Raw genomic sequence first — 14,889 nt, forward strand, 5'->3', positions numbered from 1 at the left:
ACTTGTTGCCCTTGCACATTCCTGCTGAGCATTGCCACTTTCATTTCACTGCACACCCTGTGTGTGTATGTGACAAATAAAACATCTTGAATCTTGAATCTTGAATCTTGACCATGACGGTGAGACCACAAATTCACTCAAATCATGAAATCACTTTTTAAGTCAATTAAAACATGAATTATGAGCCAAGTTCAAGCTGACGTCTTTGTGCAAACTCAGACAAACAGTGCGAGGAATTCTTTCTCGAGCTGGAATTCTGTGACTCTTTGGGAAGCTAGAAATGAGAAGAACTGGTTCTCCTTTTCCAAAGGTTGATTCTTCTTTTCTTTCAAGTCTTCAAGACTTTAATCCTTGTTGTTTGTGTCTCCAGGGCGGTCTCCGTGGTGACGACCCCGAGACGACCCTGACGGCCTTCGTCCTCATCGCGCTCGCTGAGGCCAAGCGGGCCGGGATCGGCTGCACCGGTCCAGATGTAGAGGTCCGGTCCATATCTCTAACTGTGCCCATCATTGCTCTCATGATCCCTTCATTATCAGCAGTTGTTCTTCTAAACATTCTTCTCCCACATGTGGCTGCGACAGGAAGTTCTCCGTAAGACGGCTGAATACCTGAAGCGAGCGCTGGTGGCGGCGGGGAGGAGGCCGTACACCGTGGCCATCGCCTCCTACGCGCTGGCTCTGCTGGGGGGGGGTCAACGCTACGACCCCACGCCACCTTTACTCCGAGCTGCAGCTCCAGGTTCCTCTGACACTCAGCCCTGCTTCAGTTGGACCTCGATGAGGCACCAGATCTGTTGAGCTGCTGCCGGGCCTGTCTGTCCACTACGCCTTCCAAGCAGACATATCAGTGATTCTGGTTCCCTTCCCTCCTTTCCTGTTTCCTCTCTCCTCCAGGTGGCAGCCACTGGCCCGACACCCAGAACCCCTTGTTCAGCTTGGAGGCCACGGGCTACGCCCTGCTGGCTCTGGTCAAGTTGGGGCGCCTGGAGGAAGCTGCAGCGCCGTTTAAATGGCTGAACAGCCAGCGGAGGCGGGGGGGCGGCTTCGGCTCCACTCAGGTAACGGCAGGGCGAGTCCGGTGAGGCTAAACACCGAGACGGCATCCACATCCAACACAATAACCCCTCTCTAAAACAACCGAATAAAGGTCCCCTGACTACCTTCTGACCCTTCCACTGCATCGGACACATTGAGCACTAACTCCAGTGTCTTTTGATGCTCGTTTCAGAATCTAGACTCTAAAGCACAGGTGTCAAACACAAGGCCCGCCACGTCATTGCATGTGGCTCCTGACGGCTTGAAAGACATATGACCAGCTTTTCTTTAAAAAATGTAAGAAGAATATCCTGTGCTTTTATTTTGAAGGTTTCAAATTAAATGGATTTATGTTATAAAATTAGAGAAATGTTCTTATGTTCAATATTTCTACATTCAACTAAACAATAATCAAATGCAAAGAGTTATTTCTATGCATTATATGTCACAACATGTTGGGGAGCGTTTCAGTTACACCGGCCCTTTAAGAGGGCGGCCATGATGCTGATGTGGCCCACGGTGAAAATTAGTTTGACACCCCTGCTCTGAAGCAATATGTCTTACAGTTGAAGCTGCAATATTTCCCTCAAGATCAATCTTTAAAAAAATGTTTTGGCTAAATTCAGTTAATTCAATCGATAAACAAATTCTGAATCAGGATGAATCCACAATGTCCATAAACAGTTAGTTGCCCATTGGTTTGCACCATTGCCCAAAATGTCCACAGCAACGAAGCAACCTCACGAACAGTTGACACGTTACTTGATGGCATTGTCCGGTAACAGCTCTCAGTCGGTTAACGGAAGCCTTCCTCTCACGGACCGTGGCTCTTGGCAATGTGCCAGGATTGGTTTAACCCTTGTGTTGCCTTAGGGTCATTTTGACCCGAATCAATATTACACCCTCCCCCCGCTTTAGGATTAATTTGACCCCATTCAATGTTTAATGTCGGTGTTCTTTCGGTAGTCAACAAACAAACATAAAGTGCCTCACACTTAAACTTGGAAAACAATATTAATTCTAATAATTTTCTGGAGGTTTTAATTGCTGGCGTCAAATTGAACCCAAAGGGTAAAATATGTTAGCAAATATAAAGGTAACAGGAGGGTGAAACATTGAATCGGGTCAAAATGACCCAAAGGCGGGGGGAGGGTGTAATATTGATTCGGGTCAAAATGACCCTAAGGCAACACAAGGGTTAAATAGCTAGGATTCTGCTCTAAGGGTCTGTTTAGTGAACTAAGATCTAGAATATCCATTCAGAACTGTGATGCTGATGTAGTTAGATTTTTACAACCATGACACTTCACTTCTTTCCTATGATAAACCCTCAGAAGGACTTTCTTTCAATGCAGATTCGATATGTATTGCAGGATCCCGAGCAGCGGCATAGCAACAGCTCAATTATCTAATTCATTTGATCACATTACGATTAATCATAACATAATTGTACCATAAAATATGTCACTCTCTTCGCAGGAATAAGAGGAACTTGATTACTTCTTATTGATCAAGGTTGAGGATTTCAGCTGAAAGGCTGATTCTCCTGCAGTGAGATCTTTGTTATCGACTTATCGCTGCTCTGTTCCCTCCTCAGTCCACCGTGGTGGTGCTCCAGGCGCTGTCGGAGTACCTCATTCACAAACCTCCACCTGATGACCTCAGTCTTTACGTTGCCGTGACGATGGAAGAACGCCAGCTCAAACGCTACCATCTCAACCCCCGCTCGGCCTACTTCGTCCGCTCCTCCAGGGTGAGAGAAGTGAAACTGAATGTAGAGAACAGGGCGTATGTCAAATCATCCGGAAGAGACCCTGAGGAGTTGAGTTGAGTTTCATGACATGAATCCGTGAGTTTGGAGGACATCACTGTATTCCTGATGTATTTTACCCATAGAGATAGAATAGGAGTAGAACGGACATTGGATTGTTTGTTGTGGTCATTTGATCTGTACGTGTAATAGATCGTATATAAGAAGTGGACATCGTCCCCGTGACGTAATGAAGCCTTCAGTTTGTCATCTCGGTTGTCGCCATCTTGGTTTTTGGAACCAGAAGTGACTGGAGAGGATGGAGCGAGTCCAACCAAGCAACATCGAATGCCCTCACACCTGTCAATCACCTTGTAGCCCCGCCCTCACACCTGTCAATCACCTTATTGCCCCGCCCTCACACCTGTCAATCACCTTGTAGCCCCGCCCTCACACCTGTCAATCACCTTGTTGCCCCGCCCTCATACCTGTCAATCACCTTGTTGCCCCGCCCTCACACCTGTCAATCACCTTGTAGCCCCGCCCTCATACATGTCAATCACCTTGTTGCCCCGCCCTCATACATGTCAATCACCTTGTAGCCCCGCCCTCATACCTGTCAATCACCTTGTTGCCCCGCCCTCACACCGGTCAATCACCTTGTTGCCCCGCCCTCATACATGTCAATCACCTTGTTGCCCCGCCCTCATACCTGTCAATCACCTTGTTGCCCCGCCCTCACACCTGTCAATCACCTTGTTGCCCCGCCCTCACACCTGTCAATCACCTTGTAGCCCCGCCCTTAAGCACACAACTACTTTCGGGTCTGTTTGACTCTAAATGGACCATCAGTTACTGCATGCACGTCACGCTGTGTTTTATGTTGGAGTAGAAAATGTATCAACAGCTGTCTCTCCCATCTGTCTATGGGGGATAATCTAATCCTGTGTGGGGTCAGGTGAAAAGGTCACAACCAAGAGGTCTTGAGGTAATGACCACCGTGTAAGCCTTCAGGGGTCTCCTATTACTTATTTAGTGGTAACAGATGGACTCTGGAATGTGTACATCTCGGCGAGATGTATAAAGAAGAGGAGAATCAATCAAGAAGGGAGCATTAAGTCGGAGGGTTCAGACTTTGCTCCACTCAGCTGGGTGTTTCCATGACTTGTTTGATGTGATTACTTATTTGTTCCATGACTTATTTGTCTAGTTGAATCACTTGTCCACTTGTTTGTACCTGGCTCACATTCTGATCATTTGTGAACTTGTTACTATATAATAAAGTGTGATAAGACCACCGTGCTTAGAATACTTTCGATTTCTCACAAGGCATCGGAACATTTATTCCACCACAAATTGGCGACGAGGATTTGGATGGACGCGCAGCGCTGGACTCCGACGGACGGTCAGAAGGCCATAAGATAGATGATTCCTCCCCGAGGGTGAGAAGCTGCCGTTCTGGAGACCAGGACTGCCGATCCAACCCAGTTGAAGTAACAACGAAAACACGCGGTGAGAGATTAAGATTATTTTGAGATCAATCAAGTCATGAAAATGGAAATTTTTAAAAGAAAAATCTCACAATCAGTGTTGTTAACAGACGTGTTTTGAAAACTGTTGGGTTCTCTAGTGGTTTGTATGCACCAGTTTGGCGCACACTTCTCAGGGAAAACAGTTAGCAGTTTTTAGAGATAGCAGCGGTCGCTTGCTTGCTTTAGTCATCCATGTGTATTGTTTAAAATTTTGTATAGAAAATTTATTGACGCACACTGCGACGTAATACACGAATGATTAGAGATGGGTAGTGCTCAGAGTAAGAATGAGACCGTTGAGAGCCATGTGGTCCCCATCCTTCCGCCTCTGTGTAAGTTTATGTCTGATCGATATCCTGGAAGCTTGGATCAAATGCAAAAGTGGATAGAGATTGGTTTTCCATCAAACGGAAGTTTGAGTGAAAATCAATTAAAACAGTTGGAGGTATCACTGGGGGAAATGGAGAGGAACGCAACAGCTCAGCATGCAGCCTTATCAAAGAAAAAGCAGAAGAAGAATGTAAAGTTTGAGGCTGACTGGGAAGCATTTAATAAGTGGAAATGTGAGTCTGAGAGAAGGGAGGGAAAGAGATTGAAAGCATTCAATGCACTGAAAAACATAGATCCTGTAAAGGATGCTAACATACTTTCCACTATTCACCAAAATACTGTGTGCCCTTGTCTTTCTGAGGTACTGAGGAAATCATTGGATCCAGAACTGGACTCCGCCCCCCCCCCTGCTCCTCCAGCCTACGTGCAGCAGCCCTCCCAGTCAAATGCAGCACACGTTTCAGCAGACATGGGAAGAGGACAGCAGCCAGACTCAAGCACCGAGACGACCTCCTCACCGGCCGTGACCCGCCTACAGTCTCAACAAAGGGGGGCCGTGTTGCAGGAAGAGAGGGAGGCTACAGCTCTCATGCCAATGATAGAAGTGGCGGGAGCAGAAGGCCCGATGCTGGTTTTCAGACCCTGGTCAGATGCAGATATAAGTGAAGCAATGATTCATGTCTGCAATCCTAAAAGCAATCTCACGAGATGGGAGACTGATCTTAGGCAATTTGTCAGAGAATATCGTCCCACTATGTCAGAGTTACGCGTTTGATGGCCAAGGTGCTGACAAATGATTATCACAAAATTCAGCATGTTTTCAACAATGCAAGAATGACTTTCCGCCTGAGTGAGCCACTCTACGAGGATGCCAAAAATGTGAACTTTCGAGATGCGGTTGATGTCCTCATTAACACCGTAAAAGAACAGTTCCCTTTGAGACTAAACTTGTCCTATATCACCTCTTTGTCACAAGGGCCACAAGAGACTTGCAGTTCCTTCCTGGCACGTCTGACAGGAGCCTTTGACACTCATAGTGGCCTCAACCGACCCAATCCAATGGGAGCACAGCCCCTGACACCATATGAGGTCCATCTGAAAGAACATTTTCTGAGCAGAAGGAGACCAGAACTCGTACACATGGTAAGAAATGCATGTGTAACTTGGAAAACATGCCCACTTGCCGACATCCTTCAGCACGCAGAACATGCAGAAGACGGGGCACAAAGAAGAGATGATCAGAAGAAAGAGGGCAGACAAAGGAAACTGGAAGAAGCACAGCTGGCAATGTTTAACACCCGAGCAGAGCCAGCCCAGGAAACCGCCCGTGGCAGATTTGGGGGAGGAAGGGGCCAGACAAGAGGTCATACCAGAGGTCAGGGAAGACAAAGAGGTGGGGGCAAGCGCAGAACAAGTAGAGATTACGACCCAGACGTCTGCCATTGCTGCGGGAAGCGTGGACACTGGCAAGCTGATTGTCCAGAGAACACAAGGACAGGGCCTGCATTCCGCACGTCTGACTGAAAGGAGGGGAGGGAGGGGCGGACCCCAGAGATGCACAGCCTCTCCACAGGAAAGCAGGTAGCACACAACACTTCACACGCACAAAATTTCACAATGTATGATTTCTAACCACCCTGTAACATTCTTAGTTGATTCAGGAGCTACAAACTCCGTGTTAAGAACAGATTCCTTGCCAAGTGCCCCCAAAAAGAGTGGCAGGAAGAGTTTTACAGTGGGAGCGAGCGGCGTACCAGTCTTGGAAAGTTGCTCAGTTCCATTGAAATGTGAGTTAGATGACCAAATGATAAAACACTCTTTTCTAGTGTCGGAAAACTGCCCAGTAAATCTGATGGGGCGAGATCTAATGTGCTTTTTTGGCATTAGGTTAGTTTCAACAGAAGAAGGCATCAAAGTGTTAAAAAGAGCTGAACTTCCTTTATTTCAGATGATGAACTATAATCCAAATCCACTTCTGTATGCATACGAGTGGGAGCTAATGTTAGACCATGGAGCTCCGAAAACCCATGATCTTATTTCATTTGCACGCACACACAGTACTGCAGCAGGAAATTATATGCAGCCATTACATTGTACATCCCATGTGAGCGTAGGGCCAGATAGAATATACGAGGAAGCATGGTATGATCAACAGGTAGAAACAGAGAGTTTAGACCTGAAGCATGTTTACTGGTCAGAGGAGGCTGCTGCGGTGTCTGTGTCTCTCTCTCCATCCCAGGGGAAACTGTTCCTTGGAACCACTCCTCACGTATCATTGGCTAAACCGTCACACTGGAAATGGCAGGATCTGGGTCCGTGGCTACAACAACGTATCAACCTCTTGGACTTTAGACCGGCTGCAGAAGATTCGAGGATCGAATTTAGCGCAATTGGTGATGTATTTCGTATTGCATTGACCGACACAGTACATGTACGGAGAACGTTAGAGCTCACAGAAGAACACATTGAACATACAAGCTTGTATCCACTTATTATGACAACAGGTCAAATTCCTGAGTTGTCAAAAGTGCCACCTTCACTGTGGGCTGCACACAAATACGATGTGGGGCTCATAAAAGGCGCAGCACCATTGGTAGTGAGTCCTAAGTCAGATTATAGGCCATGCCTAAAACAGTATCCACTTAAAAAAGAAGCCATCGATGGTATAAGACCAGTTTTTGAATCCCTTTTAAAAGAGAGGCATCCCTCTCATCCATGGTCCATGGTAGAAACCTTAGTGCACGTGACAAACTGACTTGGACTGAGGAAGCCGAGAAGGCATTTGAGGATTTAAAGACTTCCTTATCGCAGGCCCCGACTTTGGGCTTGCCAAGACCTGACTTACCTTATACTCAATTCATAGACCAAAAAGACTGTTACATGACATCTGTTTTGTGTCAGCCGCATGGAGGAAAACTCAGGCCTGTGGCCTATTTCTCCTCAAAACATGACTTTGTTGTCACAGGTCTTCCTCTCTGTTGCAGCAGCTGGAGAAGCCATGGATTAACATCACGGGACATTGTGGGCTATTCTGATGTCACACTTATAGTCCCGCATGCAGTTTCCCACATCTTCCATGCCAGAAGACTTCTCACCTCTCTGCTCAGAGATGGTTCAGATATCATGTTGGAATAGCGTGACATTACGGTAAAACGCTGCGATGAACTTAACTCAACTACACTTCTTCCGACTGCAGATGATGGAGAGCCTCATGATAGTGTCCAGGTATTGCAACAGACATGCATCCCGAGACCTGATCTGTGGGACACACCTCCTTCCAACGCAGATTCGAGCTATCTGTAGCTATCCAGCTCACCCACAACGGGGCAGCGGTCAGGTTGTATGTTACATCACATCACACACTTGTTGGTGTCAGGCTTACTGCACACCGATCAGTACAAGCAGCAGAGCTGATTGCACTCACAGGGGAATGTAAGGTAGCTAAAAAGGTAAAACTAACAATTACACAGGTTCACTTCATGTATCTGGAACGTACATGACCTTGGGCCTCTGTGGAAGACACAGAGGAATTCTAACAACAGTGGCAAACCTATGCACACCACACGGTGGGTTTCAGCTGTTTCCAGTCGTTAAATGTGAAGCTCACATCTCTTCTTTTTTGACCTGTGTCAATAGTAAACATAGTGGCAGATCTGGTGGCAAAGGCGGCAGCCTTATCAGGCACCCCTTTTCCCCACATAGACTGATTCCAGTCCTGAGGCAGATCTTTCCACAATTCATTCTTTGGCCAATGCCAGGAGCGCTCCCTATGGAACGCTCTGGTGCCACTCTTTGAGTCGAGGGTTTGACAGCCCAGATGGCAAGCCTTGTTTGCCACGCGCTCTCTTCCATACTTCTAGATTTTCTCATGGAGGAGACCACGTGGGCAAAGGGGGAATGTGTAATGCTCTAAATGCAAGTTCATACACCAGAGCATTTTCAACATTTGCAATAAATAACAACAGCAGGGTCACCACCCTGCAGATACACTTTTTGAACAGTTAGTAATGTATTTTAAATCTCAACGTTTTTAGGTTTTAACATCAGGCATCATTGTTCTTATCATCCTCAATCAGCTGGTGCGGTTGAACGAGAAAATGGTACCATTAAATCTAAACTGGCGAAATGTTGTGAAGAGACAGGCCTATCTTGGGTGAAAGCACTTCCGCTGGTGCTTTTTCACATGCGCATGCGAATCAGGAACAAACATGGCCTCAGCCCTTTTGAGATAGTGCTCGGGAGACCCCCTTGCACTGGGCTGGGTCCAGTAAGACACGCTTTGACAACTGATCATAATGAAGACAGCATGCTAAGATATTGTGCTAATCTCTCATCCTCACTCTCAGCACTTCACACACAGGTGAAAGCTGCACTTCCCTCACCAGCCACTGCGATCCAGCATCACCTGAAACCAGGAGACTGGGTGCTCATCAAGGATCACAGGAGAAAGCATTGGAAGCAGAGACGCTACACGGGTCCCTTCCAAGTACTCCTGACCACAGAGACGGCGGTGAAAGTGGAAGGAAAAGCAACGTGGGTCCACGCTAGCCACTGCAAACGCATCCCAAACCCAGAGGGAGAAGGAGCAGCTGCTACGGGTCCGGACTAAAGGGGAAATAGTGAGAAAAGCGAGCGCCTTCCTCCATCAAGTAGTGTGCCAAGCTACCGACAAGCGCACCATTAGCAGTGACGTAACCAAGCACCTCACTCATTTTATGTGGCTGGGAAGAGAGAGGAGGGGAGCAAGCCCATAGTTTCTCAAACCGCAAAGCTGTCATATATATAAATCAGTGTGGTAGGAGGCGAAATCATGTGCGAAGGTGTAGCCACCCAAGAAGCAGCAGCGATGGAAGAAAGATCTCCAGCATCACGACCCCCCTTTAAGAAGCATGGGTGCAGCCAGAGCAAAAGCATGCACTCACTCTTTCTAACCACAATAGCAATTATCTTGTTCCTTATCTATAAATTGCAATCACATAACATAGACGGCAAAGATACTAGCCCTTTCCATCTCTCCAGGAAGTGGCAGGAAGGAAAAAAAAAAGTTTTCCACTGCCCAGCTGAACAATGTGATGCGAACAATTGTTCACTCTCCTCAATAGAGAATGATACTTGGGTTAATGTTGAGGACAATGGTTAAGCAAGCAATGTATTTACACAGTAGATTTAGCAAACTATAATCCATTTTGTATGTACTTCTTTGAGGTTGATGATGTGATGTTTTGAAATCTTTGTGAATCTACACCACGGATGTATGCTCTAAGAATGTTTTAACATTTTGTTACTATTTTTTCAGTTAAATTGTCAAAAATGACAAAAAGAGGGGATTGTTGGAGTAGAAAATGTATCAACAGCTGTCTCTCCCATCTGTCTATGGGGGATAATCTAATCCTGTGTGGGGTCAGGTGAAAAGGTCACAACCAAGAAGGGCGCATTAAGTCGGAGACTTCTCATAAGGAGGGTTCAGACTTTGCTCCACTCAGCTGGGTGTTTCCATGACTTGTTTGATGTGATTACTTATTTGTTCCATGACTTATTTGTCTAGTTGAATCACTTGTCCACTTGTTTGTACCTGGCTCACATTCTGATCATTTGTGAACTTGTTACTATATAATAAAGTGTGATTCAATTCAATTCAATTCAGTTTATTTGTATAGCCCAATTTCACAAATTACAAATTTGTCTCGGAGTGCTTTACAATCTGTACACATAGACATCCCTGCCCCAAAACCTCACATCGGACCAGGAAAAACTCCCAAATAACCCTTCAGGGGGAAAAAAAGGGAAGAAACCTGGAGGAGAGCAACAGAGGAGGATCCCTCTCCAGGATGGACATTACATTACATTACATGTCATTTAGCAGACGCTTTTATCCAAAGCGACTTACAATAAGTGCATTTCAACCTAGAGTACAAACTAAGAACAACAAGAATACAGGAAGTAACATTTCCTCAACATAGTCGAACTACAAAAGTACCATAAGTAAGTGCTATCTAAGTGCCACTGAAGTGCTAATCTGTGTTTTAATCCAGATATAGTCGGAAAAGGTGTGTTTTCAGTCTCCGACGGAAGATGTAGAGACTTTCTGCTGTCCTGATGTCAGTGGGGAGCTCGTTCCACCACTGAGGAGCCAGGACAGCAAACAGTCTGGATTTCGAGTGATTAGCTCGAGGTGCAGGAGGCACAAGTCGATTGGCTGTTGCGGCGGAGCGAACGTGCCGGGTGTACGGTGTGACCATATCCCGGATGTAGGCGGGCCCGATCCGTCTAGAGCACGTACGCCAGGACCAGTGTTTTGAAGCGGATGCGAGCAGCCACGGTAACCAGTGGAGAGAGCGGAGGAGCGGAGTGGTGTGGGTGAATTTCGGGAGGCTGAAGACCAGTCGAGCTGCTGCATTCTGGATGAGCTGCAGGGGTCGGATGGCCTTAGCAGGTAGACCAGCCAGGAGGAGTTGCAGTAGTCGAGGCGTGAAATGACCAGAGCCTGGATCAGAACCTGCGCCGCCTTCTGAGTAAGAAGAGGACGTATTCTCCTGATGTTGTGCAGCATGTACCTACAGGAACGCGTCGTCGCAGCGATGTTGGCCGTCAGGAGAGTTGACTGTCGAGTGTCACCCGAGGTTCCTGGCAGTCCGGGTAGGGGCCAACACAGAGCTGTTGAAGGTGATAGTCAGGTCGTGGGTGGGGAGCCTTTCCTGGAAGGAATAGTAGCTCAGTCTTGTCAGGGTTGATCTTCAGGTGGTGAGCAGACATCCACTGAGAGATGTCAGTCAGACAGGCAGAGATTCGTGCCGCCACCGTGTTTCGGACGGTGGAAACGAGAAGATCAGTTGGGTGTCATCAGCATAGCTATGGTAGGAGAAGCCATGCGAACGAATGACAGAGCCGAGAGAATTTGTGTACAGAGAGAAGAGGAGGGACCCAGGACGGAGCCTTGAGGAACCCCAGTAGTGAGAGGACAAGGATCAGACACAGATCCTCTCCAAGTTACCCGGTAGGTGCGGTCTTTAAGGTAGGAAGAGAAAGAGCGAGTGCAGTGCCTGAGATCCCCAGGTCCTGAAGAGAAGAGATCAGGATCTGGTGGTTCACGGTGTCAAATGCTGCAGAAAGGTCGAGAAGGATAAGGACAGAGGAGAGAGGCTGCTCTAGCAGTGTGAAGCTGCTCAGAGACAGCAAGGAGGGCCGTCTCTGTCAGTGGCGGCCTTGAATCCAGACTGGTGAGGGTCAAGAAGGTTATTACTGTGGAGATAGGAGGACACTTGGCTCAAGATAGCTCGCTCCAGAGTTTTGGAGAGAAAAGGAAGAAGAGACCGGTCTGTAGTTGCTGACTTCAGACGGGTCGAGCGTGGGTTTCTTCAGGAGAGGTTGACTCGCCTCCTTCAGAGAGTTAGGAAACAGCCAGTTGAGAGGGAGCTGTTAATAAGATGGGTGAGGAAGGTCAGAAGGTCAGGAGCAATAGCCTGGAGAATGGGAGACGGACGGGGTCAAGGGCGCAGGTGGTCGGTCGGGCGGAGGTCACCAAGCTAAGAACTTGATTGGGAGACAAGGGGTGAAAGAGGAAGAGAGGGGATGAAGAAGTTAGTGTTGGTGAGGTGATAGAAGATGGATTTGTAAAGGAGGAGCGTATGTCGTCTATCTTGTTTGTAAAGTAGTCGACAAAGTGGCTCGGCAAAAGGGTGGAAGGAGGAGGGGACAGGGGGATCAAGGAGGTTGGAAAAGATAGAGAAGAGTTCTTTGGGGCTAGAGAAGGCAGAGTGAATTTTGGTCAGGTACAACGAGTTTTTGTTTGCAGAGATAGAGGAAGAGAAGGAGGAGAGAGATTGATAGAAGAGCAAGTCTTCCGCTTGATTCGATTTGCGCCATTTTCTTTCCGCCGCTGAGGGTGGCTCTCGGCGCACCGAGTGCGACAACCACGGAGCCGGAGAGGATTTCCGAACGGTCGTGTCTTAAAAGGACAAAGAGAATCAAGAGATGAAGACAGGGAAGAGAGGAGAGTGTCTGCGGCAGAGTTAGGATGCATGAGTGAGAAGCAGTCAGTTGAGGGGAGAGCAGATAGGACAGAGGAGGCAAGAGAGGAGGGACAGAGGGTGCGAATGTTGCGGCGTACAGGTGCAGAGTCTGTAGATATGGGTGGGTTGTCAGTACCAGAGAGCGAGAGAGAGTAAGAGATGAAGAAGTGGTCAGAGACATGGAGAGGAGTCACAGTGAGGTTAGATGCAATAGATGCAATAGATGTAATGTGTACAGAAGGACAGATTTATAGTTAAAATACATTCAATGAATATGACAGAGTGTATGAATAGTTCATAGTAGGCATATTCCACGATGGAGACCTCCACGATCCATCAGGCAGATGGCGGTGGGGAGGAGGAGTGGGCGGAGTCTCAACAGTAGGCGGATAAGACCACCGTGCTTAGAATACTTTTGATTTCTCACAAGGCATCGGAACATTTATTCCACCACATTTTACACGCCCCGCCCACTACAACAGTTGCTATGGCAACAGGTCACATGAAAATGGCCACCGCTCTAACCATCCTGCTACACTGACCTGGATTTTAATTCAAGTTCTGATCTGTTTCTATGATTTTACCACAACATGTCTTCTTCTGCAGTTGCCTGCTAACGATGATTTTGAAGTCGAGGCTCGAGGGATCGGAAAGGGAATACTGGAGGTACAATTATTTATTTTTTATATTAACCACAACTATTATTTACTATACCTTTACTTCTTGATTGCGTATTTATTATCCTGGCTGTTATCTTGTTTGTTTGTTTGCACTCTGCTGCTGTAATCAGCCGTAATCCTGCTGTTAAAGCATGTCCACATCGTGGGAGTAATAAAGGATTCTGAATGGACACAATGATACGATCACATGACCGACTCATGAAACCCGTTTAAAGAATACACAGGAGTACAGCAGGAAGTTGTTTCTACGTGATTTATGGAGCACACGGCTCTTATCTTTGAATGATTTGTGTCATGTCTAAATGGTTTCTGGTCTCTATTCTTTTTTGGATGTGCTGTCACTTCCTGTTTCTTGAACTTTGACCCAAGGTGGTGACCAATTACAACCAACTTCACGAGGTGGATGAGAAAACGCCGTGCAAGGACTTTGAGCTCAACGTCACGATTGAAGAATCCAGCGGTAACTCAAAGTGTATGGATGAACTCTCTCTGGTCAAACTGATGAGGAGTGATGTCCCGCTCTGTTTACTGGCGCTGCAGTCTCTTTGAATGCGAAACAAACATTTAAATCCAGATTGTTCCATTTCCTTGATATATTCACATAATAATTTAACACAAAAAAACACAAAAGCTACAAATGATTGAAACAAAATAACGTCAAACATGATTTAAAGACAACAAAACATGATAATCCTAAAGATGAACATTTTATTGGCAATCATATTGGTTAAAAAATTTAAAACATGTTTTAAATATTGAAAAATTCATTTTGTATGCTACATTTTTGAAGCACTTTTACAACAGTGTAAATATGTAAAAAGGCAGAATCTAACAAAACACAAAATATACCATGCATGTACAAAACCTGAGAAAAAATGTTTAGCAAAAATATAGCATGTCATTGCATACCTTGAAACAATTATTACATTGTTGTCAATACAATAACATAACATACTGTGGTCCAACTGAAGTAATAGAGTACTACATACATGGAGTACAACAGCAAAAGCAACTGAACCTCAGAACATGAAGCTCTTTGTTCTGGCCCAGAACAGACAAACCTCCACCTGACGTCGTAAAGTCCTACCAGATCACCATCAACGTGAGGTCAGTCATTGCCTTCTTCCTTTCATTACAAATAGAGCTTGTCTGGTGGTCTTTAAATAAAAAGCTGCAGTATGTTTTGTCAGTACTGGTCTCTTTCTTCCCAAAGGGCTTTAGGACCCAGAGAGGTCCGGGTGGTGGTTCTGGACATCAGTCTGCCCACCGGCTTCACCGCAGAACACTCCGACCTGGAGAAGGTACTGGGCCTCGACTACGAGATTAACGTTATCAAGTTCAAATTCTTGCAGAGTTTAAGGAGGGTTAACAATTAACATTAAATTGTAATTGGCCGAAGGAGGTAACACCGATGAAAGTATTGCCGTATTTATATATTTGCAGTATATTCCTGGAAAACACGATGGATTACATTTGTTCTCCATCGCATACCGGCAAGAAAATAACTGGAACTTTGCAGCACAACCTTCTGTAAATGTCATGAACAAATAAAAC

General features: G+C 46.3%; 2 protein-coding genes across 6 annotated transcripts in view; both read left to right on the forward strand.

Moving 5' to 3' along the window:
• LOC130189731 (A.superbus venom factor 1-like) overlaps positions 1–14,889 on the forward strand; it is a 60,217-nt gene that overhangs the window by 42,174 nt on the left and 3,154 nt on the right. The window contains exons 31-38 of the mRNA XM_056408661.1: positions 371–478; positions 582–738; positions 894–1,057; positions 2,632–2,787; positions 13,262–13,321; positions 13,705–13,795; positions 14,391–14,442; positions 14,549–14,636. Of these exons, the coding sequence (XP_056264636.1) occupies positions 371–478; positions 582–738; positions 894–1,057; positions 2,632–2,787; positions 13,262–13,321; positions 13,705–13,795; positions 14,391–14,442; positions 14,549–14,636 (876 nt within the window). The remainder of the gene's footprint in view (positions 1–370; positions 479–581; positions 739–893; positions 1,058–2,631; positions 2,788–13,261; positions 13,322–13,704; positions 13,796–14,390; positions 14,443–14,548; positions 14,637–14,889) is intronic.
• On the forward strand, positions 5,420–10,280 carry LOC130190746 (uncharacterized). Of its 5 annotated transcripts, none has more exons than XM_056410317.1 (3): positions 5,420–6,223; positions 6,299–7,039; positions 8,993–10,280. In XM_056410317.1, the coding sequence occupies exons 1-3, from the start codon at positions 5,854–5,856 to the stop codon at positions 9,253–9,255; spliced, it is 1,374 nt and encodes a 457-aa protein (XP_056266292.1). In that variant the 5' UTR covers positions 5,420–5,853; the 3' UTR covers positions 9,256–10,280. The 5 variants fall into 5 exon arrangements, with proteins under 5 accessions (XP_056266292.1, XP_056266293.1, XP_056266294.1 ...); XM_056410318.1 differs by having other exon boundaries at positions 9,007–10,280; XM_056410319.1 differs by having other exon boundaries at positions 5,420–6,227; positions 6,299–10,280.

Source organism: Pseudoliparis swirei, chromosome 24, assembly GCF_029220125.1.
Source record: "Pseudoliparis swirei isolate HS2019 ecotype Mariana Trench chromosome 24, NWPU_hadal_v1, whole genome shotgun sequence".
NCBI lineage: Eukaryota > Metazoa > Chordata > Actinopteri > Perciformes > Liparidae > Pseudoliparis > Pseudoliparis swirei.

Bases quoted from the DNA above. Each gene is read 5' to 3' on its own strand.
- LOC130190746 (XM_056410316.1), top strand. From the start codon at position 5,854: ATGCAGAAGACGGGGCACAAAGAAGAGATGATCAGAAGAAAGAGGGCA. The intron at 6,224-6,298 runs GCAGGTAGCACA...TAACATTCTTAG, and splicing joins CACAGCCTCTCCACAGGAAA to TTGATTCAGGAGCTACAAAC.